The sequence below is a fragment of the Gallinula chloropus genome (genome assembly GCF_964237585.1).
Source record: "Gallinula chloropus genome assembly, chromosome: 2".
Classification (NCBI taxonomy): domain Eukaryota; kingdom Metazoa; phylum Chordata; class Aves; order Gruiformes; family Rallidae; genus Gallinula; species Gallinula chloropus.
In genome coordinates, this window is record NC_140086.1 from 14,910,562 (window position 1) to 14,926,147 (window position 15,586).

Sequence of the window (15,586 nt, forward strand, 5' to 3'; positions counted from 1 at the left end):
ATAAGTGATTTCTACTTTAAATTTTAAGGGACCTAGCAGAAAGAAAAGACACAAAACACTGCACACATACAGTCCCTTCCAAACTCAGGAACAATTTCTTAAGGTTTAACACAAATATTCCATCTTGTACAGATGAAAGGCCTCTTATGTCCCAGAAGAAACACAGTTACATATAACTATTATATTTTGGAAGGCTAAGTTATCCCTGAAAACTTATTTTGTAAGGTATCTGGAATGTTTTAATAATTGGAATAATTTACTGCAATTATTATTTTTAATTTTCTGCATTTTTCCACATTTCTGTATTAGTATCATTCCGTGCCATTTTTCATTCTGTAACAGAATTCATGCAGCTAAAAGTTACTATAAAGCACCTTTAGCAACAAGGTATAGCTAAATATTATGTAAGTAGATTATTAAATGCAAGATAAGTTAGACCATCTTGGTATCAGCCTCCTGTTCAAGCCAAACCCTGTTTCTAGAAATCAAGCTTTCAATACATGTTAAGAGAATGAGGTGAAGCCTTCAGTTTATCATTTTGAATGAACTGGACTCCATAGATATGATATATTGAAAGACTTTTTATCTGGACCAAATCAGGAATAAGTATTTCCATACCATACACATAGTCTACTTGAATAGTGCCCTGCAGTTTTTGTGCATCAGCAATGAGTGTTCTGGTGTGTAAGAAGAAGTTCAGATTACTGCTTCCCCCACATACGATCCACTCCAGTTGTATACCCAGTACAAAGCAAATGTTTACTTGCACTGAGTTCAGAATTCATTTGTTACAGCTTGCAAGGTAGCTTTTGTTTATAAAAGTTATCCTTAATTAAAAGAGATGCTAATAATTTACCTCATTGGTTTCTGTTCCATCTGTTTTAACGTACATGATGCGATAGCCATTTACGTTTTTGGAAGCAGGATCCCACGTTAGCTTAGCACTGCTGTGTCCCACATCAGAAAATTTCAAGTTTGATGGTGGACTTAGAGGCACTTGAAAAGGAAAGAGATAAACCCATGAAAGCAATTCCAGGTTTCAGCTATGAAATTTCTCATGTCTTGAAAACAAACAGCACATTTTCCATTCAAAAATTTAATCACCAATATTTATACTAAGACCTACATAAATGGAGCAACACAAGTACATCAAGGCAGGTAAAATGGTTTAGATCTTTGCTGAAACAGAACTTAGTCTTGCTAAATGCATCCCAACTAATACCAAAAAAGAAAGAAATAATATTATTGTTCATAGAACACATCATAGGAAGATCTAACTTACACAGTACTTACAATAAATCTGTGTATTTGTAAAATAGTTTGGTTCAACTAGCCCTTTGTTATATATGCATTCATTTTCTCTGAGTATCCAAGTTAGAATATTTCATGACAATATTATTTTGGGAAAAAACACGCCCTTTCTGAATCCTGAAAGTCCCTGACATAAGGGCAAGTTTGTCCAAAAGCATAACTCACTCAGAAAATCTCCAAAGTTGCTTTTTTTTTTTACCTCTGCTTAACCTTTCCTCTTTTATTACACAAAGAATCTGTTTCCTAACAGCAATCGCAGTTAAAGTCACATTTATATACTATATATTCCTTGACTGTCATAAGCTGAAGAAAAAGGAGGTCATACAAGAGGGTCTCAGGTTGCATCCGCTTTTCTTTCACAGCAGAAAAAGCAATTTGTGCTGTTATTCTCAGCAGTAGGTTCTGTATTAGCCTGACATCTGCTAATTTCCCCTGAATCATGAAACCTTTCTCTATCCATCCTGACTTCACACACACTCCTCCCCAGTCCATGTGGACAGATAAATACCAGCTCCTCAGAAGCTGTTTCCCTCACACAAGAGCACATGGGAAAAAGTAAAAGATAAAACCCCCATATATTATGCCGGATATTCAGCCAGGCCATATATCAACTTAGAATCTGCAAGCAAAGACCTAACCACCTTGGGCAGAGTTTAGTCAGCTTGACTATAGGGAAAGAGGAGACACATTGGAATTATTTTGGATGGGTTTGCCACACTTTCTGGTATTCAGTATATTCCTCAGAATCCAGTGGAGGCCGTATCACGTGCTGGCTTTCCTTTCCACTTTATGTCAGTCACGGAATGCACTTTATTTCATCATCCAGGCCATACCACAAAACACTTCAGTCTCAGCTCTATCCTTTTGGAACCAACCTCCTGACAGCTCTCAACCAGACAGGCTGCCAGAGTTACATGATATTTACAGTGAGTCTTTGATAAATCCCGGCCCCAAAGAGAATCCACACCACAGAATGAACTTGCTGATCATGCCTCTGGCACAGAGAAAGGTTTCTCTACAGCAGATATTACACACAATACTGCTGCAAATTATGCAGATCACTTTCTAGGCAGATACACGCTCCAGGGAGAAAATACTAGGTAGTCTATTCATTAGTTGGAAGCCAGAAATAATTGCAGTGAAAACAAAAAGTAACTTAAATCTGAATCCGGACAGGGAAGACATTACTATTGAACACTGACCACGTGGGACAGGTGCGCTCACCAAGAGCTTTCTTTGCTCTCAGATTGCCCTACCACCTTATCAATCAAAGTCTGCTAGAAGAAGGCTTATTTGAATAGATGTATATGAAAGGTTAGAACCAATCTTATAAACATGCAAAAGCCTGGTCAGAGTTGGCTACATAGACTTGCCCTAAAAATAAATGAAAGTTCAGAGTAGTTAGGGGTTGTTTTTTTCTGGCCTGGTAACAGCAGTGATGATGGGCTGACTAACATTTGTTACTAGATTCTGTGATCAAATGCTGTGGTCATGAATCCTCAGCTTTTGCCAATGTATCTGGAATTTGCATGTGATCTTCCCTCCAATGTGTTAGCCAGGTTTAGAGCTGTGCAGCCTCCAAGATCATATGACATGAAGCGATTTCAGGTTGGCATAGTTATAAACTACTGTTTAGAATAAATGAAAAACAGATATTGAGCAGATATTAAGCAAAAGCAGGAGGAAAGAGAGGAGAAAAAAGAGTGAAATAGAGGGAGAAAGGAAGAGAAGGTCAAAGGTCCAAAGAATTGATTCTGTGAACATTAAGACTCTTCTACACACATTTCAAGTCCACAAACACGCCCAGGTTGCAGTAGTTCCCTATTTGTACTTGTCTGTCTACAACTCTGGGTCCTCTTAGAGATGACCCAGTTCAAACAGCATTCCTAGAACTTTTTCCACCATTACTTGCTGATCTGACAGGCAATTGCTCTGTCTCTTCTCTTAGCACTCATATGTCTGAATTTTTCTCACCTATTAAATGTAAGTCACTTTCACACTGGCCACGGAGCACAAAGCTTATTTCAACGCATTTCACTCCTGCCAGGAGCACAAAACAAAAGGAAGCAATTGCTCCACTGCTGGGAGCAGTAGAGATGACACTGAATGCAGTCCCAGAAATATCCCAGCAGTATAATCACTTATTTTCGATTCCTTTGTCTTCCAAATGCTGAGGTTATTTAGAAGGCTGACTTACAATGCTGTGTACAGTTAGCAGAAGAGAGAATTTAGCTGGCAAAACTCTTGCTGCTTATTAAAAACACACCACCTATCATGAGTGCACAGGCACTTTCCAACATTTAACAGATGTTGGGCAGCAGGGGTTGGATAGAAGCCTCCTCTTTGCTTCTTTTCTGTCTGTACTACTGAGCCAGAGGAATGAACATCTCAAACTCAGCAGTCTCCCACACACACCTTGTTCTCTGGTGACAGGAAGCTAAACAAAGCAGTCTCAATTTAGCTCTCCATGGTGACCTTCATTCACCTTTAGCAAGTTCAGAAACCCATCAGTAGTTCCACCAAGATCAACAGGTATATCCACAGTACCACTACCAACAAGTGAGAGAAGTCTACAGCCACATTCCAGAACCAAGCTGTTTTGTAGAAACTCACATCCTGAGCCTGTATAAATTAAGTATTCACGCTGAGAAATAGCTAAGACCTTGCCCTATGGACTATTCAAATCAGATGGCTGCTCTAATACGTGCAAAGACTATTCTGAAGCTTTATTAACAATGAAGTAAAGACAGATATGCACAACTTACATGTAGTTTCTTGTCCTGTAAGGGGATCACTAGCTTCTTCTCCAAACATGGCATAAACTGTGACTGTATATTCTGTATTTGGCAACAGTCCATCCAGTTCAAGATCTGTTGAAGCCTCCCCAATTTTTATCTAAAACACCATGAATAAAAAAAGACACATTATTTCTGAATAGCTCGTGATAGGGAAGAATGCTATATACACACCTGAAGTTAGACTTGTGATCAGATGTTCTGCTGAGCATTTGTCTGATACTGTGCCTGCAGTACTTGGCCTGAGATTTTGGGATTTTACACAATAATCAAAAATTGTCAAAAAGCCAAAACCAACATAAAGGTAAGAGGACTTTAAAAGTAACTAGTCACATCAGTGATGATAAAACAGCCCTCTCTAGAACATGCAGTTACTAAGACCTTTTCACTTCCCACTACATTTTGTTCCGTCTTCAGTCACAGGACTGAAACTTCACAGGGGAAATCAACTTCCTTGAGCATCAAGGCTCAGACTTCTCACCATTTAAGGTGTGTATCATTTTCCTTCTCCACATCTTCACCAAGAGCCACAGTAACATGGACTGACCGATTTATTGTAAAAAAGCCTTTCTTGGGCGTAAGGCTCAGTCCTCCTGCATCAGCTAGTTTTCAGGGAGGCCCTGTTTTTAACAGAAATACGCACTCCCAGCCACTCATTTAGCAGAGTGCACACACTTATGTGAGCTGTCAGTACCTTCCTACACTCTCCACTAGTTCTCATGCCCCAACATGTTTTTCGTGTTCTTGCTTGAACAGAGATGTTGTACATAATATTAATTATACATACAGAAACTTGACCATAAAAACTTTTAAATCCTAGACCAGAATTCCTTTGGAACTTTTCTAGTAATTTTTTAAAAGTCTACTTTTACTATTTTTATGGCAGAAGACTGGGCTTTACCTTGTCCCACCTTCTTTTCCTTCTAAAACTGTCTTCTAAAAATCACTTTTGATGGATGATATGGTTTTTAAATTTAAAAATAAAAACTTAAACAGAACTAAAAGGAAACCAATGGATGTCACATCTGCAAATTTTACTTACTTTCAAAGGTCTCGATGAGAACAAAGGCTAAATTTCATATTCTTCTGATAATACACTTGGAAAATGTCCTAATTGTACTTTACTTTTTCTTACTTTGAGTGTTAGTTTTATATGATGATACAGTATCAGCTCATATATAATTTCAAAGAAGTTATTTTAATTCAGCTGATATTGTTGCATTTTTATGGCAATGACATATGAAAATAATCAACTGGTTTTTGCTCTTTATTCATAGTCTGTAACACATGCAGTACTTAAGGCAGTCAATGAAAAAAAAAACCCAAAGTATTTTACTCATCAAGTTGGAGGGTAAAGGCCATGTTCTCGTTTACTTTTTAAAGGATTTCTTTTTTTTTAAAATAATTGCTATTCTAAGGAAAGCATAATACATCACCTCCTTCTCATCTGCTGCCAATCCTTCTGTGAGAGGAGCATATAGGATCATGTAACCCGTGGCACCCGCTACTCCATTCCACTTCGCTCTCATGCTGCTCTGTGACACATCATACAATTGCAGATCTGATGCCATTGGCAAGGCAACTACAGCGGAAAAGGAGACAGGCACTTCAGTTGTCTCACTTGAACAACCAGCTATTTTTCAAACAGTTTATTTTACCCAAGGAAACACAAAGGAATAGAGCTATCTCCAGACATGGAAGTGCTGTCTGTATGCCACAAGTATGAAGAGCTGATTAGTACATAAAAGACCGCAGAATTAGAAAAACAAGGACATGATGACCTAACCAATTCTAACACCAGGGCAGAGTTACCCCACACAAAGCATTTCAGCTCTTTGTCCTAAATGTCTTTGAACATTTCAAGTGGGAGGATTTCTGTTCTTTCAAGCACCAAATCACCCTGTTCAGATCTCACCCTTCCTTCTTCCTGATCTGCAGGAGGATGACCACTCGCTGTTGAAGAATGGGCACAGCTGCTATTAGGAACAAGGAGCAGTCCCCAGAGGTGGGTCTATTTGGCAATAGTTCCCAAGCCAGAGCGTGGGAGAGACAGCCATGATGTAGGGCACCCTGGAGGAATCCCTGAATGAGCATGTTGCGCGTGTCAAAATATTTTGACTACAAACTGTTGTGTGTTTAAAGCCTGGAGAGTCCAAACTGGCTCCCAGGCCTACGTCAGAGGGATTATGCAAATGTGGGCAGGATCATCCATTGCAAATCATGGTGACTGCTAACCTGGTGAGTACAATTAAGCAGGCTGAGTGAAATTTGAACATGATTAGGAGTTTTATTTGTGAATTTAAAGCACAGATATGAGAATGCAGCACCAATCTGGGTTCCTGAATATTTCACTGTATTTCTGTAACTCTTTAGAGTAGCATTTTGTACTTCTCCAATTGTCTTCACTTTCTTCCTCTCACAGAATAACATCCCAAGGCCTCTGCAGAGTTGTTACATCATTGATGGATTCCACCAAAGTATCCAGTCATTGGAGAGATATAAAGGAACTTTGGCTGCTCCTTTGGAACTTCCACACTAAGAATAATCCCTACAGTGACTCAAAGGGTCTGAAAAAAACCAAAAAGTGATTGGTAGTTGGTATCAAAACTTTCCTATTAGGAATTCAGAGAGAAGCTGGATGTCAAGCATCCACAAAGCTCTGCTTCACAGGTTTCTAAAGAATCTGAGCTGCAAATACAGATTGAACAACCAATTCTAATAATTCACAGAGCTTCTTTAATCTCCTTATCCAAACAAAAATTGCAGCCTGTTTAGCTGGCATCTCCAAGAAGTAGAATATCTGTTACATTATGTTCAACAAGCTCTAAGAGAGCTCTTAACTTCCCATATACAAAACATACAAGCCTCATCTTTTCTTGTTCATTGAGGCCATTCAATCATTCTGTTGTTTATGCCTGTAAACATGAGCAAAACTTCAACCCAGCCTTCTCTTTTGGCTTCCACTTCCAGGTTATCCATCTATCTTAACTTCCATACCTTTCACAGGACAGAATGGTTTGGGTTGGAAGGCACCTCAAAGATCACCTAGTTCCAACCCCCTGCCATGGGCAGGGACACTCTCCATTAGCCCAGGCTGCCCAAAGCCCCATCCAACCTGGCGTTGAACACTGCCAGGGAGGGGACAGCCACAGTTTCTCTGGTCAGCCTGTGCCAGGGCCTCACCACCCTGAAAGTGAAGCTTTTTTTCCCCAATGTCTAATTCAAATGTACCCTCCTTCAGTTTAAGGCCATTACCCCTTGTCCTGTCACTCCATGCTCTTGTAAATAGTCCCTCTTCATCTTTCCTGTAGCCCCTTCAGGGACTGGAAGGCTGCTAGAAGTTCTCCCTGGAGCCTTCTCCAGGGTGAAAAAGCCCAACTATCTCAGCCTGTCCTTATAGGAGATGAGTTCCAGCTCTCTAACCATCTTCTTGGCCCTCTGGGCTCACACCAATGGGTCCCTGTGCTACTTATGGTGGAGGCCCGTGAGCTAAACACAGTACTCCAGATGGGGTCTCATAAAATCAGAGTAGAACAACCTACCTCTATCCTATTTAAACCCTTGTTGATATGTTAATTTATATTCCCATGAATTCCCACAATTCCTCTAATTACAAAAAGAAACTACATGTCTCCTCTCTCAGAGCTCCACTCAGACCTCTGAGACCTAATGAAAGAAACTACATGTTCAGATATGCTGAAGGCCCTTTCTACCACATTGTCTCATTCCTTTTCAAACTGCCCCAGGTTTACAGAGAGAGTATCCATCACATGTCCTTCTCCTTATTTTGATTCTAAAAATCTACAAGAAAAGCATGCTCTACCTCAAACACATGACTCATATATTAACTTTCATCAGGAACTCCTAGATACCCTGGTAATATAAATAATATTTAAGGATGAGGTAACTTGAAAATTAAACAAGTGGTGTTTTCTATTCGAATTTTCAACTGAAGATCTTAGAATATCAAAGATAAATATCCAGTAGATGCTGATTTGTATCATGAACAGTTACCAGATTATTCTAATACTCTGGATAAATTAAGCCTACTAGAAAACAACTGAAATAAACTAAACCAGGTAAAAGTATATATGCAGCAAATTAAAAAAATGTGAATGCCTTTCAAATTTCAAGTTAGAAGTGACTATTAAATCAGAAACCTTGCTAATTATCTGTGCATTATGTATATTGAATGTATCTATTTAGATTGAAAATAGCTTATAGGTATGTGAAACGTTCTATATGAATGACTGTGATGGGTGGCTACCATCATTTGTCAGTATCTCACACAAAGGCAGGAATGTAAACTGCAGTTCTCCATAGCTCTCCACTAAGATAGTAAGAGTACTTTCAAACTGCAGGTATTTTAGTATGTGAAGTGATTAATACTTGCACATGACAGACTATTACTTTCAACACACTATCAAAGACAGCTGTATAAAATGCTCAGTGCTACATGACCTTGGGGTGTGATTTGATCAGATCTCAAAGCCAGCACGGCTGGGCTCTGTCAGAACTTGACTAGGTGACTTCAAAGGAATACCAGGTGCAATGTGAAACAATCCTGTTGGCTCAGTATGTGACTGTTCTCTTTGCATCAATAAATTAAACAAGCCCTAACACTGTATTATGGTGTATAATGTGACTGGAGATGACATCTTCTGAGACTGAGATTAAAATACAAGTCCCAATTTTGTACGATCCTACTTTATTTTCAGATTGGGAAGATTATCACTGACACAGAATCGAAGAACCATTGAGGATGAAGAGAGACCTCTTGAGATCATCTAGTCTAACTCAACTAGCCATAGCTGTCTCAGTCTCTCTTATGAAGACCTCCAGGAGCAGGACTTTGCACTTCCCTTTGTTGAACCACGAGGTAAAACATACCCATGCTAATTCGAATCACCTCCTTGTCCTGTATGTGTCTAGAAAAGGGTTTTAAGGATTAGTTGCTCCATCACCCTCCCAGGTATTGAGGTGAAAATGACTGGCTTGTAGTTCCCTAGATCCTGCTTCACAAAGGATTGACATTTGCTTTCTTTCAGTGGGGACATCTCCCACTTACCATGATCTACCAAGAATAATTGAGACTCTTGATCATAACATAAGACTGTTCCTTCAGCACTCACAGGTGCATCCTATCCAGTCCCATGGATGTAACGTGTGTCCAGTTTGCTTAAGTGCTGGCTGTACTGGTACCCCTCAAATGAAATTAAGTCTTTCTTTCTCGTGACTTTTCCACTGTTCTCAGCAGTCTGGGATTTCTGAAAGCCATTTTAACCAGTAAAGACTGAGTCAAAGAGGGCAGTGAGTACTTCAGTGTTTTCCACTTTGTCACCAGATCCTCTGTCCCATTCAGGAGTGACCCTATGTTTTCCTCAGACTTCCTTTCACTGTTTATGGGTTTGTAGAGTCTGTTCTTGTTCTTCACATCTCTTGCCAGATCAGCTGCAGGTTGGCCTTGGCTTTCCTAAACTTACCCATGCAAGATCATACAGCAGCTCTATACTTCTGGGTCAATCTACCTCTTCTTCCATCTCACATACACATCCTTTTTATGTCTGAGTTCTGTTAGGCTTACCTATGCCAGCCTCCTCTCACTTGTACTTGATATCCTACTTGTCAAAGATGGATCTTTCTTCAGTTTGTAGGATGTGATCTTTGGGTATCAGTTGCCAGGCCCATACCTTTGGGATTTTTCCATTAATGTCTCTGAAGAGACTGAAAACTGCTACACTGAAATCCAGAGTTGTGGTCCTGCTTTTTGCTCAGGAAAAATCCTGAATTTCACCATATGCAGCCAAGGTAACCTGTGGCTTTAAACACATCCTCCCCACCATCAGTCCTTCCTTGGTTGTAAGTATCAGCTGCAGCAGAGCACTTTCTCTCGCTAGCTCCTCAACCACTTTTGTCAGGAAGTTGTTGTCAAAGCACTGTAGAATTTCTCTAGATTGTTTGAGCCCTGCTGTGCTGTTTTTCCAGCAGATATCAACTATTGATATATCACATTGATTTCCTGGCTCCTAGTCTGAAGAAAAAATTTACTTCTTACTTCCATTCCTAGTATCTGTCATAATTACAAAAAAAGGTAACTATATTTTGCATACTAATACATAAAATTGCTCTAATCAATAGCAACATATGGTCTCAGGCATAGTTTTCATTATAGAACCCCAAACTTGACATGTATTAATTCCCGAGTCATTATTTTACAGAAAGAAAATAACTGAATCACAAAGAAAGGAACTTACAGAGGTTACCTTGAAATCTTTGGCACCAGTGGGAATCACAGGCAGGCACTTCTGGTCCCACCTAATCCTCCACTCATGAAATCATCTTCAGCCACAAACCTTATCTATAGAGCTTGGCTCCACACTCCAAGTGCAGGAATGTTCTAATTTGCAGTTCAATACAACAAACCTCAAATTTCAGCCCAGAGATAAAACCTTTCTCAGTGTTTAAATATCCACAGAGCATTTGGACTTTGGAACTTAGCCCAGTATTAATTCAAACAGAAATTAATTTAAGGCAAATGCATTAAAAGAAGTTAAATTGAAAAAGACCCTCTTTGGTATTTTGTTTTCACCAAGACTGATGCTTACACAGTGTGATTAAATACAGTCAAATCCATAAGGAACATAATGATACTCACGTGTAGTTTCAGTTCCACGGAGCCCCTCACTAGCAGCATTTGAGTATATAGCAAATACAGCTATCTGGTATTCCGTTAAAGACATGAGGTTTTTCAGAACTGCTGTTGATAAGCTTCCATCTACCACAACCTGTTTAGAAGAAAATTCAATTAAATACACATAAAGCAAAGTAACTATATCATGATCAAACCAGTCAATCCCTCCTTCAAACAATTTTAACACTGGCATCTATGAGTCAGTGTACTAGAATTAAATTCATAAATCAAATTTGGTTTTGCTACCTTCACATACAGTAACTTGTTTGAAAAAAAACAGCCGTATGCATAAATCAAAATTTATAGCTGATGTAAGCAGACATTTAGTACAAGATAATTGCTTAGATAAATAAACTGTATGCAATACAGCTTAAGAGAGCATATTTGATACATTTTTATATAATTACTACATAATCATAAATATTCCTTTAGTACTAAATAAGTACACACAGAGTATTTCAAATTACATTAATACACATACATGTTAAACAAGTTTCCAGTACATAGAGAAATAAAATATATCTTTAGTTAAATAATTTTGTTCTTCAGCCTTTCCATTCAATTTTGTAAATATTTTTTTGTCTTCAAAATGCCTAAGTCCTACTCAAATAAATACCTCTCCCAAAATTGTCAATGACCAGTTGTAGAAGTCAAGACACACAACCATATCCTTATCATATCTTCCTTTTATGAATTATTTCTTCTTAGAACTGTACACCTGGCTTACTGTCAGCTCCTACTTCTCCTGTTCTTGCGAACAGAATGACACAGGGGAAATCTATAGACAGGGCAATCATATATGCAAACAAATATACAGGCAGTCTGCCCCACTCCCCAAAATTTCTTATTCTTAAATCACATCTACTTTAAATTATATGACGGAGAAGCAGCCTGGCTACTACCTAACCTTTCCCACCATCCAATGTGACCATATCTCCTTTCAGAAGTGGACTTCAGAGCCTGCATAGAGAATTTCAGGGTAGATTTAAATAAGCTCATGGATTTTCTGTCTGGCTAGTTCTTGATTTTGTATTTAAAAAAAAAAATCTGGAAATCTTTTCTTTCCATTACCTCTTCTGGTTGTCCTCCTCGAGAGGGATAGTACACAACCCTGTATTTTTCCACTTTGCCTGGTGCATGGGTCCAGCTAACCCGGAATCCTCTAGCTGTTACGTCAGATGTGACCAAATCTGAAGGAGCCCCAAGTGAAGCAGCAATTGTTCCTAGGTTTGAAAACAACACAAAGTTTTTTATTCTCCTCTGCAAAATAATTATTTGGTTTATTTGATGAAGCTCCTCACCAGAAAATCAAATAATTTGCTACTGCACATTTATTTAGGTCATATTCAATAGAAATGAAGAACTAATAAGAATGAAAACTGCACATGGATTTCTCAGTGGAACTAGGCCTCCCTGGACATAAACCTTCATAAAGAGACAAAAATACAAAGCTCAGCCTTCCTGTCCTTTCAACATTCTTTCAAGCCCTTTCTTTCTGGGTCGTTTTTTTTGAGATTGCTTTCTCCCAGTCACATACACAGCTGTGACATCCTGTGCTCCTCTGCAGGTTGGAAACATATATGCTGCCTGTCAGCGGACTGAAAAGATGTAGCAAATGGTTATCTTCTCTGGCAACCATTCCTTTCCACAGAGATGTCTCATCCCTCTATGGTTTTTCCATCCTCTCCCTCTTAATGTCCCAATTGACTGTTTACCCACCCGAGCAAGACACAGGTAATAATTCTGTATGTCTTCCCATTTCCAGATGAATAAAGAAGAAAAAGATGGAATTAAGCCTTACTAATGAACATTTTCTCATTGCACAGGTAGAAACATGTGTGAAAGACAGCTTTCCTTACTGATATATATTAACAAGCTTATAGAAAAATCACTCGGCATTTCTGTGATATTACAGAATCATAAGGAATACAAACAAAATCCACTGAGGCCCTTCAGAAATAAGGACTGTTACTCTGGCAAGCTGCAACACTTTCTCATAGCCATTTCTTTTGTTCAGAAAGGCAAAAAAAAATGCAGCCAGAGAAGACTTTTTTATATAAAAACAGTTTTATTCACCACCATAATTTCTATGCCCTGAAATATCTTTGTTGTGTATTATATGAGAAGGAGGGGGGGAAAGTCCATCATTAGGAAGGGACAAAGCAATCTTGATGGTTGAAAATTTTGAAAACTTAAAAACAGTAAGCTAGGAGATGGAAAGCACAACACAAATGTAACATTTCCATGTGCAGCTGTTAAAGTAATTCATCCCCAAACCTCTGTATTATAAAAAAAAAATTTCTTTACCCGCCACTTGGAAATATTTACAGCAGAATTAATGTACATATTTCTACTTTTTGATACTACAAAATACCATAATATTTACCACTATCAAAAAGAAAGAGAACAAAGGTCAAATATATCAAAGCAAGAATAAAACTTCCCTGACAAAGTGTTGTCTTGTGAGCAAAAGAATATACAGCATCAGTGCCAGAAGCCAGCTTAGAACTGCAGGTATTTGGAACAGGATTAGTAGCTATAAATCCATGTTAAGTTACATTATATCCTGTTTCTTATTCACCTTTGATTTCCTTTTCCTGTTCCTCAACTCGTGAGCACACTGTTCTGGTAAGACCTTCAACAATTGTATGCATGAAGTTAAAGTCAGCAACATTGTAGACATGTGTGCTGTCAGGTTCAGAGGCAATCTCCTTGAGTTCATTTATATCTGCATTCTTTACACCTTTCATTGGAAAGAAAAATAAAGAAAATAATTACAACAAAAAAGAGAAGATCCAGTATGCGCAGAGATTGATAAAAATTTACTAAAATCCAATCCTTTTATTTATTTCAATGACAAACTATAGCTTTTTCTGTCATCGTGTTACTTCATGACATTAGTTTCTACCAGCGTAACTGGCATTTATTCAGCTATCTCCTGAGAGAGTAGCATCCATGTATACTGCTAAGTTCCAGTTATCACAGCAATGAATTGGAGGCAATATAAAAGATTTCAATTAAAAGTGATGGTTAACAGGTAACAAACAGAAAATAATCCTTCCTTAAAACAGAGGTACAAATACACCCAAGTACAAGGGGACACAATATTTGAATAGTGAAGAACACACACCAATAGCAAAAAGCTCAATGCCAGCATCTCGCAGGTTTTTAGCAGGAGGGATAACATCATCTTGGGACTTCCCATCAGTGATCAGTATACCGATTTTAGACACTCCGGGTCTTGCACCTGCTTCAGGCTTAAAGCTGTTTTCCAAAATGTATGTTAAGGCAAGACCTAAAAAAGAAAACATTTTAAAAGACTTTAAAGGACCATTCATTTTGCTACTATTACAGTGTTTGTCCTTCCACTCAATTTAAAAATCACGTGAAATATTTTAATGAAGAATAAGTATAAAAGAAGAATTTATTTATCATAGAATCATAGAATATCCTGAGTTGGAAGGAACCCATAAGGATCATCAAGTCCAACTCCTGGCTCCACACAGGGCCAGCCAGGTCAGAGCATGGGACCGAGGGCATCATCCAGAACACTTCTTGAACTCAGCCAAGCTCGGTGCTGTGACCACTTCCCTGGGGAGCCTGTTCCAGTGCCCAACCACCCTCTCAGTACAGAACCTCTTCCTAATATCCCACCTAAACCTCTCCTGTCACAGCTTCATACCATTTCCTTGGCTTCTATCACTGGTTGCTAAAGAGAGGAGACCAGCGCCTGTCCCTTCACCCCCCCTGCCTTGTAAGGAAGCCACAGACCATGATGAGGTCTCCCCTCAGTCTCCTTTTCTCCAGGTTGGACAAACCATGGGAATTCTGCCTCTCCTCATAAGGCTTCCCCTCCAGACCCTTCCCCACCCTCATTGCCCTCCTCTGGACACTCTCCAATAGTTTTGTGTCCCTCGTGTACTGTGTTGCTCAAAACTGCACACAGTACTGTAGTGAGGCTACACCAGTACAGCAGGACAAACCACTCCCGGGACCAGCTGGCAATGCCATGCTTGATGCACCCCAGGATACAGTTGGCTGCCTGGAAAGATTAAATTCCAACAAGCAACCTACACTACAGAGAAGGTGATACTTGTCTTTAGCAGCCTTTTGATTAATCAATGTAAACTGGCTATGGAAACTTAAATTAATCTTCCTGTTAATGTATCATCTTTTCTTTCTTACTCTACAAAGTCAGAATAGCAAGTCCACTTCCCTTGTACCTACATGGCTTATACGAAAGCACATGATCTGGATAGCTGAGTAAACCCCCATACTATATAAAATCTTACTTTGTTTGCTTCTTTCTTCTTTCCAATTTCCAATCTGAAGAAAAGCTTATAAAACTCTTAGGGAGAATCTGTTTTAATAATTAGTAATTATTTAGAGTGGAGGAAGAAGAGCAACTCCTCAGGTGACAATGAGATCCTATCTGAAAACTCTCCTAAGTCTCGCACTGCAAAGGTTCCTAACTCACCTTCTTCAAATGTCCATATAAAATAATAATGATATCTTAGTATTTGCTACCCCACAGTAATCTCATTCCTAGAATCATACTAGAGCCCTTCTGTCCTGTGTCCCACTACAATCACTCCTTCTACCAAAACAAAGGCTGTTGCAGAAGAGAAGAAGAATATTTCACATTCTTTCTTCTCTTCCTTCCTGGCCAAAAAATAAAAATAAATTAAAAAAGCAATGCAGTGATTTACTTAAAGCCACGTCTGGGTCTTTGGATATATCATTCTCCTGGCAAGACTGCCAATATTACTAACTGCTGCTTTGATGATAC

At 38.9% G+C, this 15,586-nt stretch overlaps 1 protein-coding gene across 1 annotated transcript in view; it reads right to left on the bottom strand.

Annotated features, from left to right (window-relative positions):
• COL14A1 (collagen type XIV alpha 1 chain) overlaps positions 1 to 15,586 on the bottom strand; it is a gene marked incomplete at both ends in the record, with an annotated part of 119,125 nt that overhangs the window by 68,629 nt on the left and 34,910 nt on the right. The window contains 7 exons of the mRNA XM_084280445.1: positions 857 to 996; positions 4,077 to 4,206; positions 5,543 to 5,688; positions 10,762 to 10,891; positions 11,869 to 12,020; positions 13,379 to 13,540; positions 13,928 to 14,092. Of these exons, the coding sequence (XP_084136571.1) occupies positions 857 to 996; positions 4,077 to 4,206; positions 5,543 to 5,688; positions 10,762 to 10,891; positions 11,869 to 12,020; positions 13,379 to 13,540; positions 13,928 to 14,092 (1,025 nt within the window). The remainder of the gene's footprint in view (positions 1 to 856; positions 997 to 4,076; positions 4,207 to 5,542; positions 5,689 to 10,761; positions 10,892 to 11,868; positions 12,021 to 13,378; positions 13,541 to 13,927; positions 14,093 to 15,586) is intronic.